Below are 23,414 nucleotides of genomic sequence, written 5' to 3'. Positions count from 1 at the left end.
ATTTGGTCATTTTATTCATGGTTGAAGTAATTATCAAGAAGTTATTGTAAGTTATGATAATGTTACTGTAGTATTGAGTGTATTCTGGACTTCAACTCCATTTCCTCATGTTATCCAACCAAAGGAGATATAGCCCACTCACTGTGTGTCATAGCCCAACCCCAGGCACCTTCTCTTCACTCTTTGGATGTTTTCTCACTATCTTAACACTCCTCCACAACATCACTTCCTTTGTAACTTGCCCCTGAGTGAAACTTCGTCTTGTGGTCATCAGTTTCCTCCAACACTTGTCTGACCACTGTCTCTGTCCCATTAAAAGGTTGTCTTACCCACTAAATCCTCTTTCATCCCGTCACCGTCTCTCATCTGGCACTGACCACACCTCTAATGCCGTTAACTATCTTCGCTCAGTCTTTCTAGACTTTATGTGTTAACTTTCCTACTTGTTTACATTATGACTTACTGTACCTGTCTTGTCCTTCTCCCTTGAGCAATCTCTATTTCAATCAATCACATTTTACTTGTTTCTCATAAGTTTTCCTTCTCAGATTGGAGTAAAAATAAGCCAATTTTCTGACGTGTAACCTTCTATTGGTTCCTTTTTAGCAAATTTTTGTGAATGTTTAGCACCCGTATTACACACTTCCCCCCTTCCCTCTCACTGACCTGGAGGTTGACAGATGTCAGTTGTGTTCTATTTAGTACTCCAGCCCTGCCCAGCCGAGTTCAGGCCTCCACTTCCCACCCTCACCCCCAAACCATCATCACTCATGTCAGTGTCTCATGGATATGACACCTCACACTCACACAGAGGACATGACTGCATCTCTTATTTAATTTGAATCATCCTTTTCCCCATCATTTCATCTCAGACAGCTTTATTGTTTACAGTGCAAGAAATTAAGGTCAGTTTAGTTTGTTAGATGTCAATTATTTTTGTTTAGAGAAGTAAAAAACAGATTATTCCATTAATGTTTTCATCACCCATATCTACTGAATTTCATTATAGTTTCATTGCATTTTTTACATAATTTGATGCTATTAGTGTTCTTTCTTAATTGAGTTTCACAGAGCAGGTTTAGTGTTTCAAAAATCCTCTTGATGCAGAGAACGTTAATGGTAAAAGTTATGAAGCAAGACAAACATTAAAAACCAGACAGAGCCTGTTTTTTCAGGATCTATAACTGGAGAGAAATCTGCAAATCTCCAGTTGATAACTTTTTTACAACTTAGATTTTTCCTGAGTTAGCACTTTATACTGTAGCTATACAGCGTGTTCAACTGAATTACTCTTTTGCCATGTTTGTGTCTTTTTTACTAGCACACGTCTCAATATTTTTCAGGACCTGAGTGACATTCAACAATCGCGAATGGCAGAATCTATTGAATACATTAAGAAGAATCCATATAATTTTATCCAGCAGCACTTCTTAAAACACGTTTTTGATATGTAAAATTGTATTTCCCCTGCAAATCATCAGGGAATGGGACATACTAAGATTCATGCATGCACATACAGTAGAAGCACCCGTCCCTCTGTGCTTAGCTTCAGATCAATAGAATCTCATCCACCAATACATCAAATCTCTTTACGCTGTCTGACACAATGCAAGTTGACAATGTAAGCTGTAAGTGTTTATAATTTGCCCTTAGAAGTAGCCAAAAAGAATCCCTGGTATTTCTGTGTTGTGATGAAGACTTGCTGTTTGCCGGTGCCTAACTGATGTCTTCTCCTCTGAATCGTGTGCTTTTCCCTGTGCTGTTGGCTGGATAGACGCTGACAGAGCTCAGAAACATGGCATGGATGAGTTTATCTCCGCTAACCCCTGTAGCTTTGACCACGCCTCGCTTTTTGAGATGGTGCAGCGACTCACGTTGGACCACAGGCTCAATGACACCTTCTGCTGCTTGGTGAGTGTCTCTCTCCTCGTTATGTCACCACTTAATACAGTTGTGGCAGTGGGCTGCTTTTGCTAGCTGATGTACAGTAATGCAGCCCCCGTTTGTGTTTATGTTGTGCAGGGATGGTTCAGTCCAGGCCAGGTGTTTGTCTTGGATGAGTACTGTGCCAGGAACGGGGTTCGAGGATGTCACAGACATCTGTGTTACCTGCGTGATCTGCTGGAAAGAGCAGAAAGTGGGGCTATAATTGACCCCACTCTTCTTCACTACAGCTTCGCTTTCTGTGCCTCCCATGTCCATGGGAACAGGTGTGCCCTAATCCCTTCTTTTAAAATGTTTGTGCTTTGTGAGTGACATTGCTGAACAGGACCTGAAAGCACATAAAGATCAAACGACACTGAAACTCCTTTGAAACAAATACAAATTGTATTCTATAAGGCAAACTGATACCTCCTATATACTATACAAAGGAGTTGGGCAAACAAAATGTCCATGAACACTCGGAAGGACAGAATGGAGTCAGCCTCATCAGAAGCATCTTATGCAGTTTTCTGTCTTCCATCTTTGTAATTTCACCGTATTTGTGTTCTTTTGTTTTTTATGTTATTGTTATGCTTATTTTTTTCAGCTTTTTGTTACATTTACTGTTGTTAATCAGTTGTATATCTCTACATATTTCCTTGTTTTCTATCATTTTTCTTTGTTTTCTTTTCTCTCTGTCCTTTGTTGCCATAGTCTCTTACTGTCCATATTATTCATCCTCCCATGCGTCCGTTAAAGTCAGAGAGGGCAGCAGTTACTGGGGGCCGCTGGGCTATGAGGTCCTCATGTCCCCAAAGAGCTCCCAAAGCCCAGATCCTCGCACTGCCTCTAAACGAGTACGCATATTCAAGTTTAGAAAGAGAATGGATTCCAAAATACCACTCTTTCAAGGGCAAAAAAGGTGAGACATTATCATTTATTTGTATGTGTAACACAAACGGAACTCAAGAGACAAATCTCTCACAATTGTGCAGTCATTTCCTGGGGAGCTGATAGCTGTGAGCCTGTGTGTCTTTCTTTTTTTGTGTCACCTGTTGGACACAGACGAGAGGTTGCATAAGTTGAACCATCTCTAGGGTTTCAGCTGGGTTAAAGTATGTGGGTGTGATCCTCATAGGCCAGACGGGCTGAGCACAGTGAAAGTGGATGAGAAGGAGCGCTTTGAAGACATCAAGGAGCGGTTGCGTGTGATATTGGAAAGCCAGATTGTAAATTTCAGGTGACTGCCAATCCACCAACTGCACATTACCTCAAGTCACAAATGCCTATTGATATTTTTCCACTTTTATTACATTTTCTGTTCTACATCTTCCTTTGTAGATACTGTTTCCCCTTCGGTCGTCCAGAGGGTGCACTGAAGGCCACTTTATCTTTGCTGGAGAGGGTTTGTAAATAATAAAGAACATTTTATACCCCATGAAAGAACAACTGTGATGTAATGAAAATAGCTTACATAATTCCTCTTAAATACAGGTCCTGATGAAGGACATTGTGACCCCAGTTCCCCAAGAAGAAGTTAAAGGAGTCATCCGCAAATGTTTGGAGCAGGCTGCTCAGCTCAACTACCAGCGGATTAAAGAATACGCTAAAATTGAAGGTAACCAGAAACACAGAACCCGACATCACATAGTGACTGCCGGACTGGACTTCTTACTGATATAACGGTTAAAAAAAATCTACTAAACCATCATAATGCTCATTAAAATATCAGGGTATGAAATTTTGTATGGTGTCAGATTGAAATGCTCATTCAGAGGTTGTGTTTTGAATAAAACACTAAGAGCCACTTTTTACTTTTTTTTAAACAAAGGACTACTTATATATTCCCAGATGTCCTTTTTCTTACTCCAGTATGAGATTGTATTAGTCACTGTCATTTATTTATTTATTTACACATGGTGAATTCGCTTGGTATATGGTATATTTGTGTCCATATCCCAAATGATTTGTGACGGTTTGTCGGACACTTCTTGTCTCAGTCCAATAACTCTCTCCTTTGTTTCAGGCCTGCTTTAGCTCTGTGCTGTTCTGTAGGTCAAGTTGGCTTTTGTGTAGAGGTGTGTGAGTAAAAATGCATTCAAATCCAAAGCCCCGAAATCTGTTGATGTGCTGATCTCTCATTGTGCCTTGAGTATTCAAGCTGTGTAGTATCCCGGCCTCTTACATTTGATGATTGGACTGTGAGTTCAGCTTAACTGAATGTCCTGACTCCCAGCTCCCAGTCGATGCACATTCCCCCCTGTCCCATTATCTTATTGTAGCTTTTACCTCTCTGAGTCCTCCAGCTGACGCTGCCTGCCCCCCTTAACAACCCCCCTGCCTTGAATTACCAGCAGCTCCCCTGTCACCTCTGTCTAATGCTCTTGCTGAAGACCACTATCTTCTACTCTCTGTCCCTCCCTGTCTGCTATGCTTTTTCTCTCCTTGCCCACAGTTGTTGGCTTTGCCACAGTTATCACTTTATTTGACTATTTTACTATGTGATAAGTGGCTTTTAACCAAAGGAATGCTGGGGTTGAACACCTACAAACCAGCATCAGCCACCTGCATGTGCTTTGAGACATAACAACATGGCCTTTCTTTACTGGCATGGATTACACATCAGAAATTACATCAATGACAAGACATTTTATGATGTCTTATTCTCCCTCGCTGTGTCTTTTCTTCCAGTATATTCCTTAAATGCATTGACATGCACTTTGCATATTTACATAGAAAACACAGATGTTGTTTATGCCTTGAAAGAAATCCCTCAGGGTGCTAAAGATACTAAGGAGTTAAACCTTACTATCTTGCCATGCCATGTGAATTTACTTCCCACTGTCCTTGTGAGGCACCTGGTTCAAAACAAACCAAACATTTGACTTTCCTACTGGGTCTCCTGCCCAGCAGAATATCGTTTTCACCTGGACAGCCCTCTTCCCATCATCCTCTGATCTCTAGGCTTCCCACCTCTGACCCCAGCCTCTTGCATGCACCGATCCTTTTTTATAGGGAAAAAGAGGGAAATGTATGAGCACCCTGTCTTCTGCTTGGCGTCTCAAGTGATGGATTTAACCATCCGTGAGTACCTTCATCATCCTCTCCCCAGTCTCTCTCCTCCTCCTGTGCTTTCACCTCATCCCCCTTCTGCCTCTCCTCTTTGTTTAGAGATGTTGCTCCTGCCATGCTTGTTTTTATCTGTGCCTTTTGTCTGTGAGAGTGAGTGGGGAGCGCACTAGTCGAGAGATGTGAGCAGTACCACACTGAATCAGACGGGGTCCTTTTTTTAGTACCATCTGTTTGTGATGGACATGAATGAGCAGTCTGGTCTGTAAGCTTCTTTCTTTTGGTTGGATGCCCATTCCTTTGACTTGAATGCATTTTTACATTGCTTACATTGTTATCTCCTCCAGTCATTTGGTCTGATCATGTGTCAGTGGTGTGCTGTACCGAACAGGTAGGCTTTTTTTTCACTGTGACACCACAGATAGTGAAGGAGCATCTGTCGACAGAGCTATTGTATGGGGAGGACAGAGTAGGGTGTCTGGATTTAACAGCCCCTGTTTGTGTTTTTTACTTGATTCAGATCAACTCAAGTCACTCAGTGTGTCCTGTCTATGATTCTGGTGGTTTGTGTGTCCTACCTGTTTACAATAGTCTAAGCTTTTGTCTGTTTGTTAACAAACATCTTATCACTATTTTAATTTCCAGTTTTCCACAGGGTAATGTTTCAGCGTTTCTATTTTTTATTATATGTTTGTGACGTGTGTCTGTTGCCTAGAAACCTCACTCCCTGGAGCTGAAAACGTCCCAGCAGATTCTTTGAAAGGGTCACATGGTGATGAATAACAACTCTGAGCTTTCCCCCTGTAAAGTGAAAATAACCCTAGAACCGTGCTAATTCTAAACATCTCCTTTTTATCTTCTCTCTCCTTTTTTCTTGCTGAAGTTGAGAAAGGTCAAAAGGATCAAAAGGATCCAGGTGAACTTATATTTAGCTTGTCCTTTAGCAACAGTGCACACATACATGTACTTACACCCAGACATTAACCCCTCACCCCTTTCACACACGTATTTTGTCAGTAGATAGAGAACATATGCATGTATGCACAGAATTTACCTGTCGCACATCTTCCATACAGTATATTATAAACACTGGTAATATACACACTCATTCAAGTTCTCAAATGTCTTGCCATGTTTTAAGCATCTCTTTTTATAAAGTAAATACAATGGAGATTGTATTACAGTATGTATTATAGTATTTATTATATAATACTATAATATATAGTATGTATTATAGTATTTATGTCATTCCAGATATGGCTCAAGACTGTTGAGTTTGTTCTGGAAGTTTAATTTTCTTATGGTTCAGATTGAATCCAATATTCAGTTCACAGAATAATACCTTCAGAAGGTGCGGTTAGGGTGTTTTCTGTGGCTGAGAAATATAGCAAACAAGATTTTTGTATGAAAAATTATAGCGTAATACAATCTCTTACAACAAGATTAAGTTTTATATTTGCCGAAATGTTAAATTGAAAAAAAGAAAAAAAGAGGGATATAAGCCACCTTTTAATGTAAGCCTCATCATCAAATGCAACACAAATTAACATACATTTCAGCTAAAGAGTGTATAAGTACACGCATTTTCTTAATGTCATATTTTACCTTTAAATCAAATTTGCCAGTCATTTTGGATACTTAAGGGGTACAGTTCAGCCATATTAAATATACAAACAAACAAACAAACATTTTTTCCTACTTTCTTGGTATGCAGTCATGCAGATAGTTCTGGTTTTATTGCAACTGCCGCTTCATCTGCAATTTTATTGTACCTGAGCTAAAAATGGTCTTGCAGTCAGGTGAAACACACACAGACATAAACATAATAAACAAAAAACTTAATGAAATGCAAAAAACAAATAAAATGTGTAAAAACATATACTAAAAGCTGCCACACAAGCCCATATTAAACATTTTACATCAAGTGACAGCAAAACATAAAATCTAGAGCACAGACATCTTCATCCATCTATTTGCAGCTGGTTTCAGATATCAGCTTCTTAGAGTTTTGTCAACAACCGCAGCAATAAACCAGAACTATTTGCATGGCTAATGGCTAAATACCATCAGGGAAATGTGAAAAACAATTATTTAGTATGTTTGTGTTGTGTCATTTTGGTGAACTGGCCCTTTAATTTTCCACAGTAGTCAGACACATCGGATGTTGGTGTCTTATGTTTGAACAGTGAAATCTATCATTTTAAATGCCATAATGAAGATATTACATACAATTTATGATTGTAATGCATAATGGCGCTCACGAAGCAGCAAAGGCATGCTGTGCTGCCCCTTCAACACCAAACCATGATACATTTTTTCAGATCTGCTCCCAGAGCTCTCCCTTACAGGGACCTTATGACCACAGGATATATAGTGACTGTAATACAAATCCATGTGATCCATCCATTAGTGTCGATTAAATGTCCCTGAAAACGATGGCTGAAGTACTACCTCGGGTCTTTATATATCTCAGATTTCCCCTGATGATAAACTTTACAAGAGAATTAAAGGCATTTCACAGATAATAGATACATTAATTAATTTGGCCTGAGTAGAAATATCTGAGGAAACTTGGAGAAAAAGCTACTACTTGCAGTGAAATAATAGTGAAAACAACAAAAGACCCCCAGTCAGATCTGCAGTCTTAAGACTGCTATTGTTTTATGTAGATTTATGTATTTATGTGCTTTTGATTTCAGATTTGTGTAGCCATTCAGCTCCATGTTCAAATTATACACATATCATTCCACATAGTCGTGCTGTTTGAATAATCCCATTTCATGACAATGTAACTGTCTTATGAGAAAATTCTGTCAGCAAAGGTAAAAGCAAGTGATTTGGAGCTTTTTGCAAATTATAGACCGAAGTCAACAGCTAGTGATAAAACAGCTTTTAATGCACAAAACCTTAGTTAATGGCTGGTACAACACCGTCACACACTAAAAATATTCACTGAAGCACATGTAGGGTGATTAAATCAATTGATTGGTAACTGTTTTATTAATCTAGATTACTTTTTAAGGGGATAACATTTTTAAGAATCTAGTGAACCAAACACCTTAGGCAATTTGCTGAAACGAGTCAGACTTGTTTAGGGTGACTTTGCAAAATCTATGACCTGTTTCAAAAAAAATTAATTTTGTGTGGTATAGTCAAGAGATTATATAATAAGATGAAATTCATCATAATTTGGAAATGCATTTCAAAAATGTCTATGAGATTCCTAAAAATTTTCTTTAAAAGTATTTAAATTACTTGTAAAAAAAAATGGCTACAAATGTCATTTTAGTAGATTAGATATTAGATTTTTTTTTTTAGAAAAAATATCTGCAAGGATATTGATGAAATTGTTTTGACTTTTTATCAGTTCCACTCTAAAACAACACAGGTAGTGAGTAAAAAGCTTGATTCCAGTCAGTAATTCAGTATTAGACATGTATTTGGATATGAATTTAAAATTTTGAAATTGGTTTGATGGAAAACTTCAAACAGAAGTAGCGAATTATTTTTACATTGTCTGTTCATTGAGTGTTTTTTGACCACACCATGCAGCAGCTCCTTATACAGATGGCTTATTCAGTACCGCTTTGCAGTATGCATGTTTTTGATGTACATTGCACCTCCATCTCAATGCCACTATCCGTTCGCCTGATACTCTTCCAAAATAAATCTAATTATCCTACAAACACATCAGTTCTGTTGCTTTATGTCATGCAGCCTAAAATTCATATAAATGAGACCACGCTTTACTTGTATGGGGGGTATGGTACGTAAACATCACAGTGTAAGTGCTGTGTTTATACTTTTATTAAACGGTCAAAAATACAGGAAAAATCTTCTGAATAGTCATAAAAATCCCCCTGGAATCCTTCTTTGTGCTTGACTAACCACTCATCCCTCACCCTCATCCTTTTGTCTCAGAGAACGTAGGCCGCTTAGTCACGCCTGCCAAAAAGCTGGAGGAAACAATTCGCCTGGCGGAGTTAGTCATAGAGGTCCTCCAGCAGAACCAGGAACACCATGCGGAGGTGAGTGAGAACCCTCTCCTCCTCTCCTCCTCAAAACACATTCCCTCTATACTCTCACTCTTATCTCACTCCGCCCCACAGCAGGGAGTTAGTTTTATTATGAGTCTTCTATAAATAAAGCTGCTTTCATCTACGGGTAACTAAAAAAAAAAGAAGAAAAAAAAAAGCCTTTCAAAGATGAATTTAATTTCGGAAATCTCTAATTGGTGTTCGACAGACCATGGCTACATGGGATCAGAGTGCTATGTTCGAGCAGAGGTTGTAAATGAGACAGAAAAATGATATAATGTGTCACAGTTCATAGCTCAGTGTTGCAGTGTTCAATAAGCTGCTGAAAAATGGTAATACTTTATTCAAGGTAGTTGAGTATAAACAGAAGACAGGAAGGTAAACAGAATGCAAAACAGTAATACAGGCCAGTACACGTTACTAATGGCTTCTGCCTACTCATAATCTTGTATTACGTTTCCCTTTTGCCACAATTACAAGACAAAATAGACAGTGGCGGGAGAAGTACTCAGATCCTTTAATTACAACAATGTAAAAATACACAACCACAAGTTAAAGTCCTGCATTTACAATCCCACTTAGGTAGAAGTACAGAGCTGTTATCAGCTAAATATACTTAAAAGTATTAAAATAAACATTCTCCTTCAACAGAAAATTGGTCCCTCCGAGTAAGGTATCATTATATATTATATTATTGAACTGTAAATATTGATGCATCAGTGAGAGACACAATAATGATGACATGATTAATGAAGCAATGCAAAGTTCTACCACACAAATTTTTTATTCATTTTTTGGACTTATCTCTAAACTTATAATTTAATTTATATCTATAACTGATAATTTTACCCTTTTTGTTATTAAAATAAAACCAACTGAGAGGTCTAGATTCGAAATTAGTCTGTTACATCGAAAATGCTTTTCTGAAGATGGGAAAACAATGGTCTAATCTGTAACAATGCATTTTATATTATAAAATTATCATACGTTTTTTTGGATGCAAAAATCTTAACCTGAAAAGTATCTAGTAACTAAAGTTGTCAAATCAGTCTAATGGAATAAAAAAGTAAAATATTTCTCTCTGAAAGTACAGTACAGTACTTGAATAAATGTAATTAGTTATTTTCCACCACTGAAAATAGCTTCCTTATTGCATCCTATTTGCTACTATAAACATTGAGCTAATGGAAAGCATGATGAGCATGTGTAGTTGTTTAGATCTGAAGGTGATCCAGTGTGATCTTAGATTATGCAGATAAAGCAGATTTATTGTATCTCTCTGAATATGCTTGACAGGCGGCAGTCACAAGTTCTGGAGATCAATCGGTACAGTATTTTTATTTCTTTTTCCTCTTCAGTCCCCATCACGACCCCCCTGTTTGGCATGTGCGCCACTATGGCAAGAGGCACCTTTCTAGGCAGAGAATGAACTCATAGATACTTTAGCAGTGGGTGGGTTTCTAGGCATAGAAGAGAGAGCAAACTTGTTTAAAAATTAAAAGGCACTGTAGCTTGCGCAACATAATTGTGATCATAAAGCATGTTCATCGGGCCATGAAGAGGTTTCCTTTCTCTCCAAGCATGCTGAACCAGTAAATTCCCCAAAGTATGCTCCATGTGAACCTTTGAAGTTTGATCCACCATAAACATTTGTTTCCCCCTCCATCCAACAATTAATTTTCACAGTCCGCACTTGTTCAAGCATTACTTCCCTGGCTTCTCCTCTTCCATCCCTCTCTGCTGTCTATTCTTAGTTTACAAACCCTATAAAGAAATGCCTCAAAAATACATTATTGTTCTGTACATCTTCCTGTGTTCTCACTGTCATATGATTGGTGACTGTCGAAGCAGGGAAAAGAGGTATGTAGTCAAGTTGAATGAGAAACTCCCATAATGCTCTGTGCATGTCCAGAAGATGATGCCACATCTCCTTCCCCCCTCAGCATCAATACACTCCCTCAGGATTGGTCCCTTGACACAGTTGCATTGATACAGCACTATAGTCTGTCTGGCTGAGCACTGGGTCTGCCGTAGAGCTCTCAGGGTCCTGTATGTGTCCCTTAACCGCTATCAAAGGTTGTAGGTCACTCTGCCGTGTTTTCCCCTCCCTCACCTGTTGGAAACTTTGACGGTCCTCCCCTTTCACCCCCCCCCCGTCCGTAATTAGAGTATCTCTCCTCTCCTTGAATGTGATGGAGAAGATCTTTGTTTGCTGCCTGTTTGTCAACACTAGAACTATCAAGCTTTTTAAATTTTGGGAGTGGGCAGGTAAGTAGGCAGGTAAGTAAGGTTTTGACTGCCATTGTGGTGGTTAAGCCAATGGGAAAATAACTGAAGAACTGTAAAAGAAAGCATGCAGCATAATTTGGAGAGATTAAGCTTTGTTTATTGAACTTGGCAACTCGTTAGTCTTAATGGTAAGCAAATAAGCCAAGCCAAGACTGCCAGCAAGCAACTACTGTACTTCCGCTGTCGAAGGGCGAGGAAGTCCTGACGGTGCTAGAAAATGGCCAGCTGAATCTCAGAGACTCACTTAACTAATTGGAACAGACGCACTCCAACACAAAAGATGCTGTGTGCTGCAGTCTTCGGTGTTCCTAGTCGAAGATGTGCATGAGTCACATTCACATCTAGTGGGCACTGGATTTGTCAGTGATGTGAATGGTGGACCCCTCATCTCTTAGCTTGAGAGAAAAGCATGCAGGGAGCTCCACATTTGCATGAGAAAAGCACCTTTCCCTTTAAATCAATAGCTAGTGTCATGAATATAACAAGGCACGAACATGCAACCCTACTGTGTGATTCTTTTGCTACGTATAAACTGGATTTATAATTAATCCCGCCTTCAAGCTCTAATCAATAAAAGCTTTGGATTCAATCTCAGAGTATGTGACTGGAAACGCACGCGCACATAAACACACACACACAAACTGGCACAAGTCATGCAGACAGGTGTGATGGTGTGTCCTCTCCATTCAGTGAAACTATGTTTGAAAGGAAATACCCAACAAAATCACGGTCCACATACAGCATCAAAGAGTCGCTCATTATTCATGAACACGAATAACAAATTCCCTAAAACTCGACAGCAGAGGACGTCTAATGCATACTTAAAGCAATAGTTTGACATTTGGGAAATAGGCTTATTTGCTTTCTTGCAGAGAGTTAGATGAGAAGATCGATATCACTCCCTTATCTGCCCTTTAAACATGAAACTCAAGCCAGCAGCTAGTTAGCTTATTTTAGCTTAAAGACTGGAAATGGGGAAACAGCTAGCCTGGCTCTGCCCAAAGGTTAAAAAAAACACAAAAACAAAACAGCACCTTGAAAGCTCACTGATCAAGGCGGTGTATCTCATTTGTTTAGTGTTATGTATAGTAATGTGTTAGACCACTCGTGGCGACGACCAGGAAGTCACTGTGACCGGCAGAGAAATAATAGCGGCACTTATCCTCCTGTGAAACTAAAGCCTGTTGTTGTCTATGGCTTAAACAAAAAACTATACTGACTGTGTCAATGAGTTTTAGAAGTGCTGGTAAACACATTTTATTACATTTGGGTGGAGTCAGGCTAGCTGTTTCCAGTCTTTATGCTAAGCTAAGCTAACCGGCTGCTGGTTCTAGCTTCATATTAACAGACAGACACAAGAATAGCATCAATCCTCCCATCTAACTCTCCTATTTCCCAAAATATTGAACTATTCCTTTAACATACATAGAGCATACATGGAAACAATGGTATTTCCTTTTAAGACCAATAAGCTCCTGTTGTGTGTATTAGTTCCTCCTTCCTTCCTCCTCTGTCCCCTTATGTCTTTACAGGAGACCCTGTTCACCTGCTTCCTTTCCCCCCTGCTGTGTCTCTAGGCATTTGCATGGTGGACAGACCTCATGGTGGAGCATGCAGAGAACTTCCTGGCCCTCTATGCCATCGACATGGATGCCGCTCTGGAGATCCAATCCCCTGAGAGCTGGGACAGCTTCCCTCTCTTCCAGCTGCTCAACGACTTCCTCCGGACAGACTGTAAGCCTCTGCGCTTGTCCCACATTTATTTTATAGCTACTTCAGATATTTCTATGCTAAGCGAAGCCACTAATATCTTTCTACCACTTGTTCTTTTTTGCACAGATCATCTGTGCAATGGAAAGTTCCACAAACACCTTCAGGATCTATATGCTCCTCTGGTGGTTAGATATGTGGATCTGATGGAGTCCTCTATCGCACAGTCAATTCACAAGGGCTTTGAGCGCGAGTCCTGGGAGCCTGTAAAGTAAGGAACCTCCGTCTTTACAGCTAGGCTGTAGGATGGTTGGAGGATGCAAGGCTTTTATGATCAGATGACAGACTGACTACGTGGAGGCTGAGAAAATCTGTGAGAGCAGCTTTAATGTTCACCCAGGCTTCCTGTAGGTTCACTTGTAAGGAATGAGCCAAGAGTGGGCTGAATAACCTATTTTTTCTGTGAAAGAAATAGGTTATTTATTCTGAAATTAGTCTTTGACAAATCTAATGTATGTGTCTTACCAATCTCTCTCTGACACATTGGGGTCAGGGCAACACCTAATATTTCTGTTGTTTTGTTTTGTGAACTAACCTTCATAATGTGTGTTTTGACATGTTGCCAGAAAAAAAAGTCTCCGGTCTGTTATGTTGCTGTTATGTTATTTATTTGTTGTGGCTTCCACACTTTTGATTTTGCATTTTTTTTTTATTGCAAAGACTATATATAAGATTCATTAAGTCAAAAGATAATGAAATATGTTTTTTCTTGGTCTTTATTTGTGTTTATTCTTTTCAGTATTACATTGCTTCTCCCTTTCACTGCATTTAATACAGTATATGTGTGCATCCTGAGTCCAGCCCTCTTTACTCTATAGGACTTTTCATATAATGTGCGTCTTTGACAATTACTGTTGGTCTTGTTCATGTGTGCTACTGTACATTCCTGTCTTCACCTAATTTCAGACTTTACGTTACTTTTATGATGAGTGTTACATGGCTTTCTGCAGCTCCCACGCCACTGTTATGGATTCTTTTTTTCTTTTTGTCTGTCTTTTCTGCAGGAGTTTAACAAGTAATCTGCCCAATGTGAATCTACCAAATGTGAACCTCCAAATTCCCAAAGTACCAAATCTGCCAGTGCCAGTAGCAGGACTATCAGTTAACCTTCCACAAATGCCTAGCTTTTCTACCCCGTCATGGATGGCTGCTATATATGACTCTGAGTGTGTATTCAACTAGTCTACTTTAGAAATCTTTAAGCAATCAGAGACTTCCTTGGTATGAAGATGCCCTCAGATAAAGACTGTTTAAGAATGAGACAAAATTTGAAAAGATACACAGCAAAATTTGTCCTGTGTGGCTCTAACTAGACACAGCATGTTACAAATAACGAAAATGTATAACAATGAATTTTAGCACATTTTCTCTCGTGAGTGAATACTGTTCATGTTCATGCCAAGGGCGCTCTGAGAGGTGTTAGAATAGATGGGGTTCTGCTTTCTGAAATGAGAGGCTGAAACACTCTCATTTGTCTCAACATGCATGCTGTTGAGCTAAGGTGTGGAGATACAGGCCAAAACTAAAAGATAAATATATTGCTCCAATGCTTTTTGGGGATTTGCTGTGCAGAGAAAAAAAAACAACAAACAGTATGTCCCCATTTGAAAACATTTGCAAGTCAAGATCTCCGTTCTGCAAAAGATGTATCTCCTCTGAGTTGTTGTCCACAGACATTTGCTTTAGTGATTTTTAGCGTACTGTACATTGTACATGGCTGTAGGTTCATCTCTGACCTTGACCACCTGCTAGTAGTCTGACTGGGAGAGTAGAGAGTGGGTTGGATCGGAGGTGATAATATGGAGAGGCTTGGCTGCTAGCGTTCAGGTCTGTGCCTCTCCGTTTTAACCCCCCCCCCAGTTCCACATCTTTCCTGTGGCGCTTTCCCAATCAGCTCTACTCAGGATGCCCAAAAAAGTCTGCATGGTTTGTTTGGTAATTATTTCCAGGGGCCCCACAGCCTGGGGACATGGATGTTGAGAGAGGGCCTGTGATGGAGGAAATCAATTTGGATATCTTTATTTTTGTGGAAACAGCCTTGGACCTTAAAAGGCCATTTTTTTACATGCCCTCCCTCACGTCTCCATTCCCTCCCTTCTCCTTTGTCTTGGCACAGTGTGATTAGCTGCTGCATCTGCAGTGACTTTACCTGCATGTGGCCACTTCACATCCCAGTCAATAACCATACTCTGCAGCATGGTTATTGATTTGTTACAGTAAACCCTGCCCGCTCCTCTTCACCCATACACTGACTGTTCAGTATCACCTGAACAAACAGGAACATTTGAACGGACCTGTCAGTATATGGTCGGAGTAAAACTGAACTGTGTTTAGGTGCAGAGGAACAGCATCCTCCTCTGCACCTGCCACAACACCCCCCCCACCCCTTACCACCTTTTGACCCCTCTCTCCAGCAAGGTGACCTCTGTCCTCTGACCTGTGTGTGTGTGTGTGTGTGTGTGTGTGTGTGTGTGTGTGTGTCCGTCCGTGTTTGGATCGATGACAGTAACGGCTCTGGGACGTCGGAAGATCTCTTCTGGAAGTTGGACGCCCTCCAGACTTTCATCAGGGACCTGCACTGGCCTGAGGACGAGTTTGCCAAACACCTTGAGAGTCGCATCAAGCTCATGTCGAGCAACATGATCGAGAACTGCGTCAAGCGGTGTGTTTGTGTGTTTTAGTGCATGATAAGAGGAACGACTGACAGAAACAGAAATACTTTGAGGCACCAAATGTTGAGAATGGACATTTTACTGCATTTTTTATAGGATAGGACGTATAAATATTTTCCTTGCATTGCAGCACCAGGATGGCATTTGAGTCCAAGCTGGCAAAGAGCAGCAAGTCCACAGATTTCCGCATTTCTCCAACATTATGCACTATGTTCAATGTGATGGTGGATGCCAAGGACCAATCAGCTAAATTGTGCGCTATGGAGATGGGCCAAGAGGTAAAAACTTCATCTGGGACAGTGGCCGCATGTTACAAATGACAGTTTATCTGTTTCATATCCACTATCATGAATGTTTTTGTTGAAAATGTGGCCCTTTTTTTTTTTTTTTTGGCAGAAACAGTTCCACTCCCAAATAGACGATCTGATTGAGGAAAGTGTGAGGGACATGATCCAGCTCCTGGTTGCAAAGGTACACCTGTACATCAGCTGTGGCAGCTCTTTATTACTTTGGCAACGGATCAGAAAAAAAGGAATAAACCAGAATTGTAACCTTTTACAAGTTATGATTTTGTAGCTATGGATGAATCCTGTTCTTTGCTTTGTTCCTCAGTTTGTTGCCATTCTGGAGGGTGTGTTGGCTAAGATTTCCAGATATGATGAAGGCACTCTCTTCTCCTCATTCCTCTCATTCACGGTGAGATGAAGCTTCTCTTTCTTCAGTCCCTCAGTGCCTCATTGTCCTTGAAGCAGTTGATTCTTTAGAATCAATCAATTATACTTATGGCAGGTTATCTGTATATTTTTCGATCAAAACATGCCAGTAGAGTACTGAAGTACCTAAAGCTGCCATTAAATCTCTTCCTCAGATTCATACTGCTCTTAACTTGTTATTTTATTTTTAGTCTGTATTTTATTTAGAAAAAGTTCTTGTACCACTTAAACATTTCAGACGTTTTGTCTTTATTAAATAGAAAAATGTGTTTATAGCCTTCATATTTAGCTTTTGTACAAGTACTGTTTTGGTATTAAAACTCCCCAGGTATCATTTTGGCAGCTCTATCAAAAGTTTTTAAAAGACACCCCGCCCTAATGATATGAATCATAAATGAAATTTTCTTAAACTCTCTGACTTTATTTCACAATTTATTGCTCTGATTTCAGGTCAAAGCTGCCTCAAAATATGTGGATGTACCTGTAAGTCTAATAACATCTTACCCCTCTGTTTGCTTATGTGCTTGTGTGTATTTAATAGATGCCGTTGAACAAAATACTATGATTTTAATCAGCCTTTCTTTTCTGCCTTCTTTGATCATAGTGATTTTTGATAGAGACAGCTTTTGCACATTCCTCTCCTGTTCGCTGACGCTGTTCTGTTTCCGTTTCACAGAAGCCTGGCATGGACGTGGCCGATGGCTATGTGACCTTTGTGCGCCACTCTCAGGATATGCTTCGTGATAAGGTCAATGAGGAGGTGTATATAGAAAGGTTATTTGATGTAAGTAAGATGCCGTCTCCTCCTCACAAGAAGGGAGGGGCCTTCCAAAATGTGGCAAAACAACAACAGGGCAGAGAGGGATAAGTCCAATTTTGAGACCAGGAAATGTATTTCAGCCTGGCAGAAGAGGCTTATTCTGATCCTCTACCCCTCTTGACTTTTCTCTTTCTTCCTGTCTCTCTTCTCTCTGAACCTTAGCTGCTGCCCTCTGCATTCTGGTGTGCATTGCCACAGTGCTTTTGGGCCTTTGTGTATTAAAAAAAAGGAAACTTTTATTTTACAAAGAGTCCATAAAAGCATCCTCGAAAAAGGATTATCTGAAGCAGTGCTCTCTGGAAAGGACAGAACTATCCACAGTGATCACTAGTCAGAACACTGACTTATATAAGTAGCTAACCACAGGACTCTCTGCTTTCAGATACTTTGCGCATAAAGCATGTCAGCCTCCTGAAGAAATGACACTCAGCCCTCGTGGTCCAGTCCACAGCGAGGCACCCATGCAGTTTTTCTATGTGAACTGCAAATGCTGGGTATAAGATGCACTGCTGGATGGGCCAGAGGGACATAATGATGTCAAACTCAGAGGCTGACATGTCACATACCCTTGGTCTGTTAGAGCAGTGGTTCCCAACCTGGGGGTCAAGACCCAACTAAGGGTTCACAAGATAAATCCGAGAAGTCGTGAGTTGATTTGCAGAATAGGGAAGAACATTTCTGCTGCACAGAACGATGTCAATTTCTTCTGACTTTTCTTATTTTTTTCCGTGTGAAATATCTCTACAGCAGCCTGTTGCACCAGCTTCAGGATAAGCTCGGCACCAACTGCTACGTTGTAGCTGGTGATTTCATACTAAACTCGCCGCTTTGTATAACTGCACCGTCTGAACTGAACTAAGTCAACCATAATAAAAAGAGCATGATGTTTTACCAAGTGCATCACCTCAGATAAAATGGGAGAGAAATCCACTACTAAGTAGTGACAGAAATGAAGAGACCTACAACAGACTGTTTAATTAGTAATAGTACTAAAAGTAATGTATGTGACCATGTGTAAACTAACTCACATACAATGCATCACTTTATGTCTCCACCTCATTAATCAACTAGGGATGCAACCAACAATTATTTTCATTATCGGTTTGTAAAACATCAGAAAACATTTAAAAATGTCATTAAAATGTCTAATGTTTTGTTCCACCCACAATCCAAAACCCGAAAATATTCAGCTTACTCTAATGTCAGAGAAAGAAAAGCCTTTGAGAAGCTGGGACCATCAAATCATTTATCAAAGTAGTTGCAGGTTTGACTAATGGCCTGATCATTCCAGCTGTTTGACGTGTTTTTTTTTTTTTGTTCTTTTCTCTAAGGTAAAGACGGCTGTACACATAAATATGGTCATAAATAATAACTGCAGCAACAAAAGTCTCTTCCATCATGGTGTTAAACTTTCTGCATCCTTTGTGTGACAAAAAAAAAGGACGTAGTGTGTCAAAGCAATATAAAAACTCCCCTAGCTCTTCTTTCTTTCCTCTATCTAGTGACTTACAACTGCGTGCTGCAGGTGTAAGGTTTAAGTGTCTATCTTAACTTCAAATCGTAACTTAGCTATAGTGTAACTCCCACACCACGTTCGAACCAAGCTAGATTTGAGCCCCAGCATAGCTGGTGCAACGGCCTGCAGGACTCTATTAAACCTATGAAAGTGAAGCGGTCTGAGAGGGAAACATCACTCTCTGGTAAAAGTGCTGACAGCTCACCTGTGAGGGCGCATCACGAGGCAGGAATGACTCGGAAAGGCTAGAAAAGGTCACAAGCCGAAAAGGTTGGGAACCAGTGTGTTAGAGGGTGAAGAGAGCACTGTCTTACAAAAACATAATCCTAGCGGGATGCGTTGACAGCAATGTGTCCTCCATGTGTGATTTGAACGACACATAATGCTGTGATGTGTGTGCTCCATGTCATTCAGAAACTATTTGTACAGACCTGTGTCTCTGCAGGTGTGTGACGGCTTTGTGTGTTCGACAGATTCTCAGTTCTGTGAGGCAGTGACGTGGAGTTTTTCTGTCTGAGAGACACTCAGAAGTCTCCCTTTGGTTTTCTATTTTTGTGTTGGCTGTAGAAGCAGGAGTCCTGTGCCTTTTTTTTTTTTTCTGTTTGGGAGTGAGGAGTGATGCTGTTGTGAAGTGGGTCTGCTTTTGTCTTTGAGGTCCACAAGGGCTCCCCTGTCTCCTTCTGTGTCATCAGTTTTTCTAGTGTGGAGTCCCCCAACCCTCACCCCCCACCCCCGTGTCCTCTGTGTGGCCCCGAGGTGCACTGAAATCCTACTCAGCACTGTCATGTTAAATTGAAGATTCCTCCAGCTGTGAATGTTTCAGTTTTAGCGTTTTAAACTACACTTTAGTTCAAGAATGTCAATGTTTTTCTCTTTCATTTGAATGCATTTCCATCCACCCATCCACCCATTTGCACGCATGTGGAAACGCGTTCACAGAAGTTGCGTAGGCTCTACTTTATCTCTCTTTCCTTCACTGATTTATTTCAATCCTTTTTATCTCCTCTTTTCTGATTAACACCATTCCTGCTGCCTCCTCTCTTCAAAAAGTGGCACTTATCTCTAGTGTTGCGTTGCGTTGTTTTATCACATTATGTTGGTTGGCATGATTTTAGAGTCAAATAATCTTCCTGTGTACATCTTCTAGCATGACCCTCCTCCTCAGAGATCTGCCTCATTTGCACATAGAGCAGCCTTCCTTAGCACGTACTCTGCCACCCACCCACCCACCCACCTGCGTGGTCTGCATGCACTGCACGCTCTACTCGACTGTGAAGTGGACAGGCATCTGCATATCCGGCCTCAGTTTCAAACCTTTCAACCATTCACCTAATCGTGGTCTACATAAACCAAAAGCTAAACCTCAACAACCAAACGAATGAAATCCTCACGCTTCCAATTCGGGCCTTTAAAGCGTCTTGCGTTCCTGCCTACTCACAAGTTTAAAGTTGACTTCTTTTCTGGATTTTGATGGTGTGACAACTGTTTCTATTAGACCTGGGTGCTGTTCTCTTGTAACTGTAAACTTAAATGGTCTGGGAAACTACCACTCAAAGCAAAGTAAAGAAAAGGTACAAGAAAATAGCACCGCTGCTCCCTGCCTGCTAACCATTTACTCACTCTCATTCTATTTTTCTTTTGCTAATGAACTTGTGTCAAAACTATAATTTCCAATTCCCCATGGTAGTTTTCTATATCCAGTGTAGGGTAATTTTTAATGCAGCTCGCAATTTCTACTTGAATAAATTGTATATAAAGGCTACGTGACTGCCTTCAGTAATTGATGGGCCATGCAGCTTTCACAAAATATTGACTTGGATAACCTTTTTTTTTTGTGAGTAATTCTAAGGGTAATTACAGTTCAAGACAGATAAATCTGTCAATGGTTTATGACTTCCCTCGTAATATTTTTCACAAGTAGCTGTAGTACCAGTGCTCTCAGTAAATCTCTCTAAAATGCCTCTTTTCAGCTTTTCAGAGTGCTATGAATGCAGTTTGTGTGTGGATGTCAAACTCGTGGTGTGTGTGTGTGTGTGTGTGTGTAGAGCGTTTACTGAAACAAACCAGGCCCAAGTTTGCTTAGACTGAATTTGTCATTATGTTGCCGATTGTGATTAGACCGAGTTTCATGTTTAATTCATGAATATCTCAATGGGTAGGTGATGCGTAATTATCGGTAGGTGAGCCTCTGTTTAATAAATGTGAAGGCCCTGAAAATGTGTTTCCTCAATCAGCTTCTTACTATGATCGATGCAGTCCCACGTTAAAGGAGTAGTTTTTTGAGATCTACACCTATTCACTTTTATTGCTGAAAGTTTGCTCGTTTACAGTGGAGGAAGAGGTACTCGAAGTGTCAGAAGTAAAAGTATTCATTATTCACAACGGCCTGTGTCAGAGTGTGATATTATTTTATATTTTATGTTACTGAATTGATTAATGTATAAACATGTGATGACCATGGTAAACTGTCGGACAGTTTAATCTATAAGACGGCATCATATTTTATAAGATGATCACATTCAGTGTAGTGGAGTAAAACTACAGAGTGGCAGAAAATTAAAATACTAAAGTAAAGTACCAGTACCTCAAAGTTGTTCATAGGTACGGTACACGAGTTGATGTGCGTAGCTACTCTCCACCACTGCTCGTTCGTTTAATTCGTTGGGAAGAACGAAGATTCTGTTAGCTTTGGGCAGAGTGAGGCTAGCTGTTTCCACCATTTCCAGTTTTTATGCTAAGCTAAGCTAACCAGCTGTTGGTTCCAGCTTCACATTTCCCGAAGGGACGAACTATTCCTTCAACACAGAGAGCGAGACTCTGTGCTTCTCTCTCTGGTTTTAAGTGGACAGGGCTCATTTGGTAAAAAGTTGATGTCGCCTACTTCACTGCACCAATCGGCATTTAGCCACGGTCAGTGAAGTCTAAACTTTAACTTTGAGTTTGACTCACTTATTTTATATTCAATGGTCTCGAAAGATCTTTAAGTTTTCACGGGGCTTCAAAAGCAAGAGATGGAGACAGAAGGCGATACGAGCAGCGAAGGTCACATTATTGTTTCTTTAATCTAAGGCGCGTGATTAAAAAAAAAGAAACGGCTGAAACAAGCTTGTAATTCTTTAGTAGCCGCTAAGATTGATTCCTTTTGAACATGACTTCATTCTTACATTACTGTGAACTTGCATTGACCGCTGATTCTGACTCATGAAATGCAAGAATGTCTGTCTCGTGAGGTGGGATAGAGACTTGACATGAATCCTCGCTAACTGTACACGTGGGTGAAATGAAATGTAAAAACCATTCCGGAGGTTTTATTGAAGTGATGCTGAATTACACACATGGGGGTACTTGAATGTTAATTTTACTGTCATATGCTGTACTGTATGTGTTTAGTCGTAGTTCTTGGTGTGTGTCTTAGAGTTTAGTTCTATGTTATGATGTCTTGAGTATGTGTGTGAATGTGTGTTTTGCTGGAGAGTGTTGTGTTTATGTGTTTCAGCAATGGTACACTGCCACCATGAACCTGCTGGGGACCTGGCTCACTGAACGCATGGATCAGCAGCTCCACGTCTACCAGCTCAAGATCCTCATCCGGATCACAAAGGTAAGGGAGCCAGTGCCCGGCCGGTTGAGAAAACGTCCACGGGTCATTGTGTCCACACTGGGCTGACGCATCTCTGTCCTACTGCAGAAAAAGTACCGGGACTTCCGCCTGCAGGGCGTCCTCGACTCCACCCTGAACAGTAAGATGTACGACACGGTGCGCAACAGGCTGACCGTGGAGGAGGCCACTGCTTCAGTGAGGGAAGGAGGCATGCAGGGCATCTCCATGAAGGACAGTGATGAGGAGGATGAAGAGGACGACTAGAGCCCGAGCACTGAAACTCCAGTCCCCTCCCCCCTGAACCTCTTCACCCCAACCCCCCTCTCACACTTTTGACTTTAGCCTGGTTACCGATGCATGTACCAACTCAGATAGCCACTCTAGGACCTCTTTGTCAGCTCGAAATGCCTATGAAGGAACTATTAACTATAAAAATAGTACTTATACTGAGGAAAATCAAAATAAAAATGTTAAAAAAATAACCATGATTGGCAGTTTAGCTGTGTCATGATAAAGATAGCACCTGTCTTTGTTTCATTCATTTCTAAACTCATTTCTATGTGTTACTAAGCAATATGGAGAACCATTTGTTTGACAATGTTGAGTGAGATTAATAGGTGTGTCCCTGTCCAATGCAAACCTATATGGCGCTTCTTTGTCGTATTCTACATTCATTAATGGTACATTGTCGTGATGATGAGTGTGTGGACCCTTTTCTTTGTCTTGTCCGTTTTTAAGTGAATGCCAACTGCTTCAAACTGAAAATAAACCTCTGTATTTGTTTACGGCTGTTACAGATACACTGTTGTCTACTCACTGTTACCAACATCAACAGTAAGGCGAGACCTGCATTTTTATCATGTGTCAATGCTATGTGATCTCATCTCAATTACTAATTAGACATGGTTCAACAGGAATCTTGAACTTCAACAAGTGGGTACTCTAGAGATGCAATATTCTCATAGCGCCATTTTGATAACTTGGGAGATTCTATTTTTATTTCA

General features: G+C 40.4%; 1 protein-coding gene across 1 annotated transcript in view; it reads left to right on the top strand.

Annotated features, from left to right (window-relative positions):
- The window catches only part of cadpsb (Ca2+-dependent activator protein for secretion b), a 64,872-nt gene extending 41,662 nt beyond the window's left edge, over positions 1-23,210 (top strand). The window contains exons 12-29 of the mRNA XM_040159019.1: positions 1,775-1,911; positions 2,023-2,210; positions 3,062-3,163; positions 3,265-3,328; positions 3,418-3,541; positions 8,914-9,020; positions 10,326-10,355; positions 12,896-13,052; positions 13,158-13,299; positions 14,093-14,254; positions 15,595-15,750; positions 15,891-16,038; positions 16,157-16,231; positions 16,373-16,456; positions 16,924-16,956; positions 17,150-17,257; positions 22,306-22,410; positions 22,498-23,210. Of these exons, the coding sequence (XP_040014953.1) occupies positions 1,775-1,911; positions 2,023-2,210; positions 3,062-3,163; positions 3,265-3,328; positions 3,418-3,541; positions 8,914-9,020; positions 10,326-10,355; positions 12,896-13,052; positions 13,158-13,299; positions 14,093-14,254; positions 15,595-15,750; positions 15,891-16,038; positions 16,157-16,231; positions 16,373-16,456; positions 16,924-16,956; positions 17,150-17,257; positions 22,306-22,410; positions 22,498-22,674 (2,099 nt within the window). The 3' untranslated portion in view covers positions 22,675-23,210. The remainder of the gene's footprint in view (positions 1-1,774; positions 1,912-2,022; positions 2,211-3,061; positions 3,164-3,264; positions 3,329-3,417; positions 3,542-8,913; positions 9,021-10,325; positions 10,356-12,895; positions 13,053-13,157; positions 13,300-14,092; positions 14,255-15,594; positions 15,751-15,890; positions 16,039-16,156; positions 16,232-16,372; positions 16,457-16,923; positions 16,957-17,149; positions 17,258-22,305; positions 22,411-22,497) is intronic.
- The last annotated feature ends 204 nt before the right edge of the window (positions 23,211-23,414 follow it).

The sequence above is a fragment of the Xiphias gladius genome, chromosome 21, assembly GCF_016859285.1.
Source record: "Xiphias gladius isolate SHS-SW01 ecotype Sanya breed wild chromosome 21, ASM1685928v1, whole genome shotgun sequence".
NCBI classification, from domain to species: domain Eukaryota; kingdom Metazoa; phylum Chordata; class Actinopteri; order Istiophoriformes; family Xiphiidae; genus Xiphias; species Xiphias gladius.
This window is presented reverse-complemented; position numbering and strand designations above follow the sequence as displayed.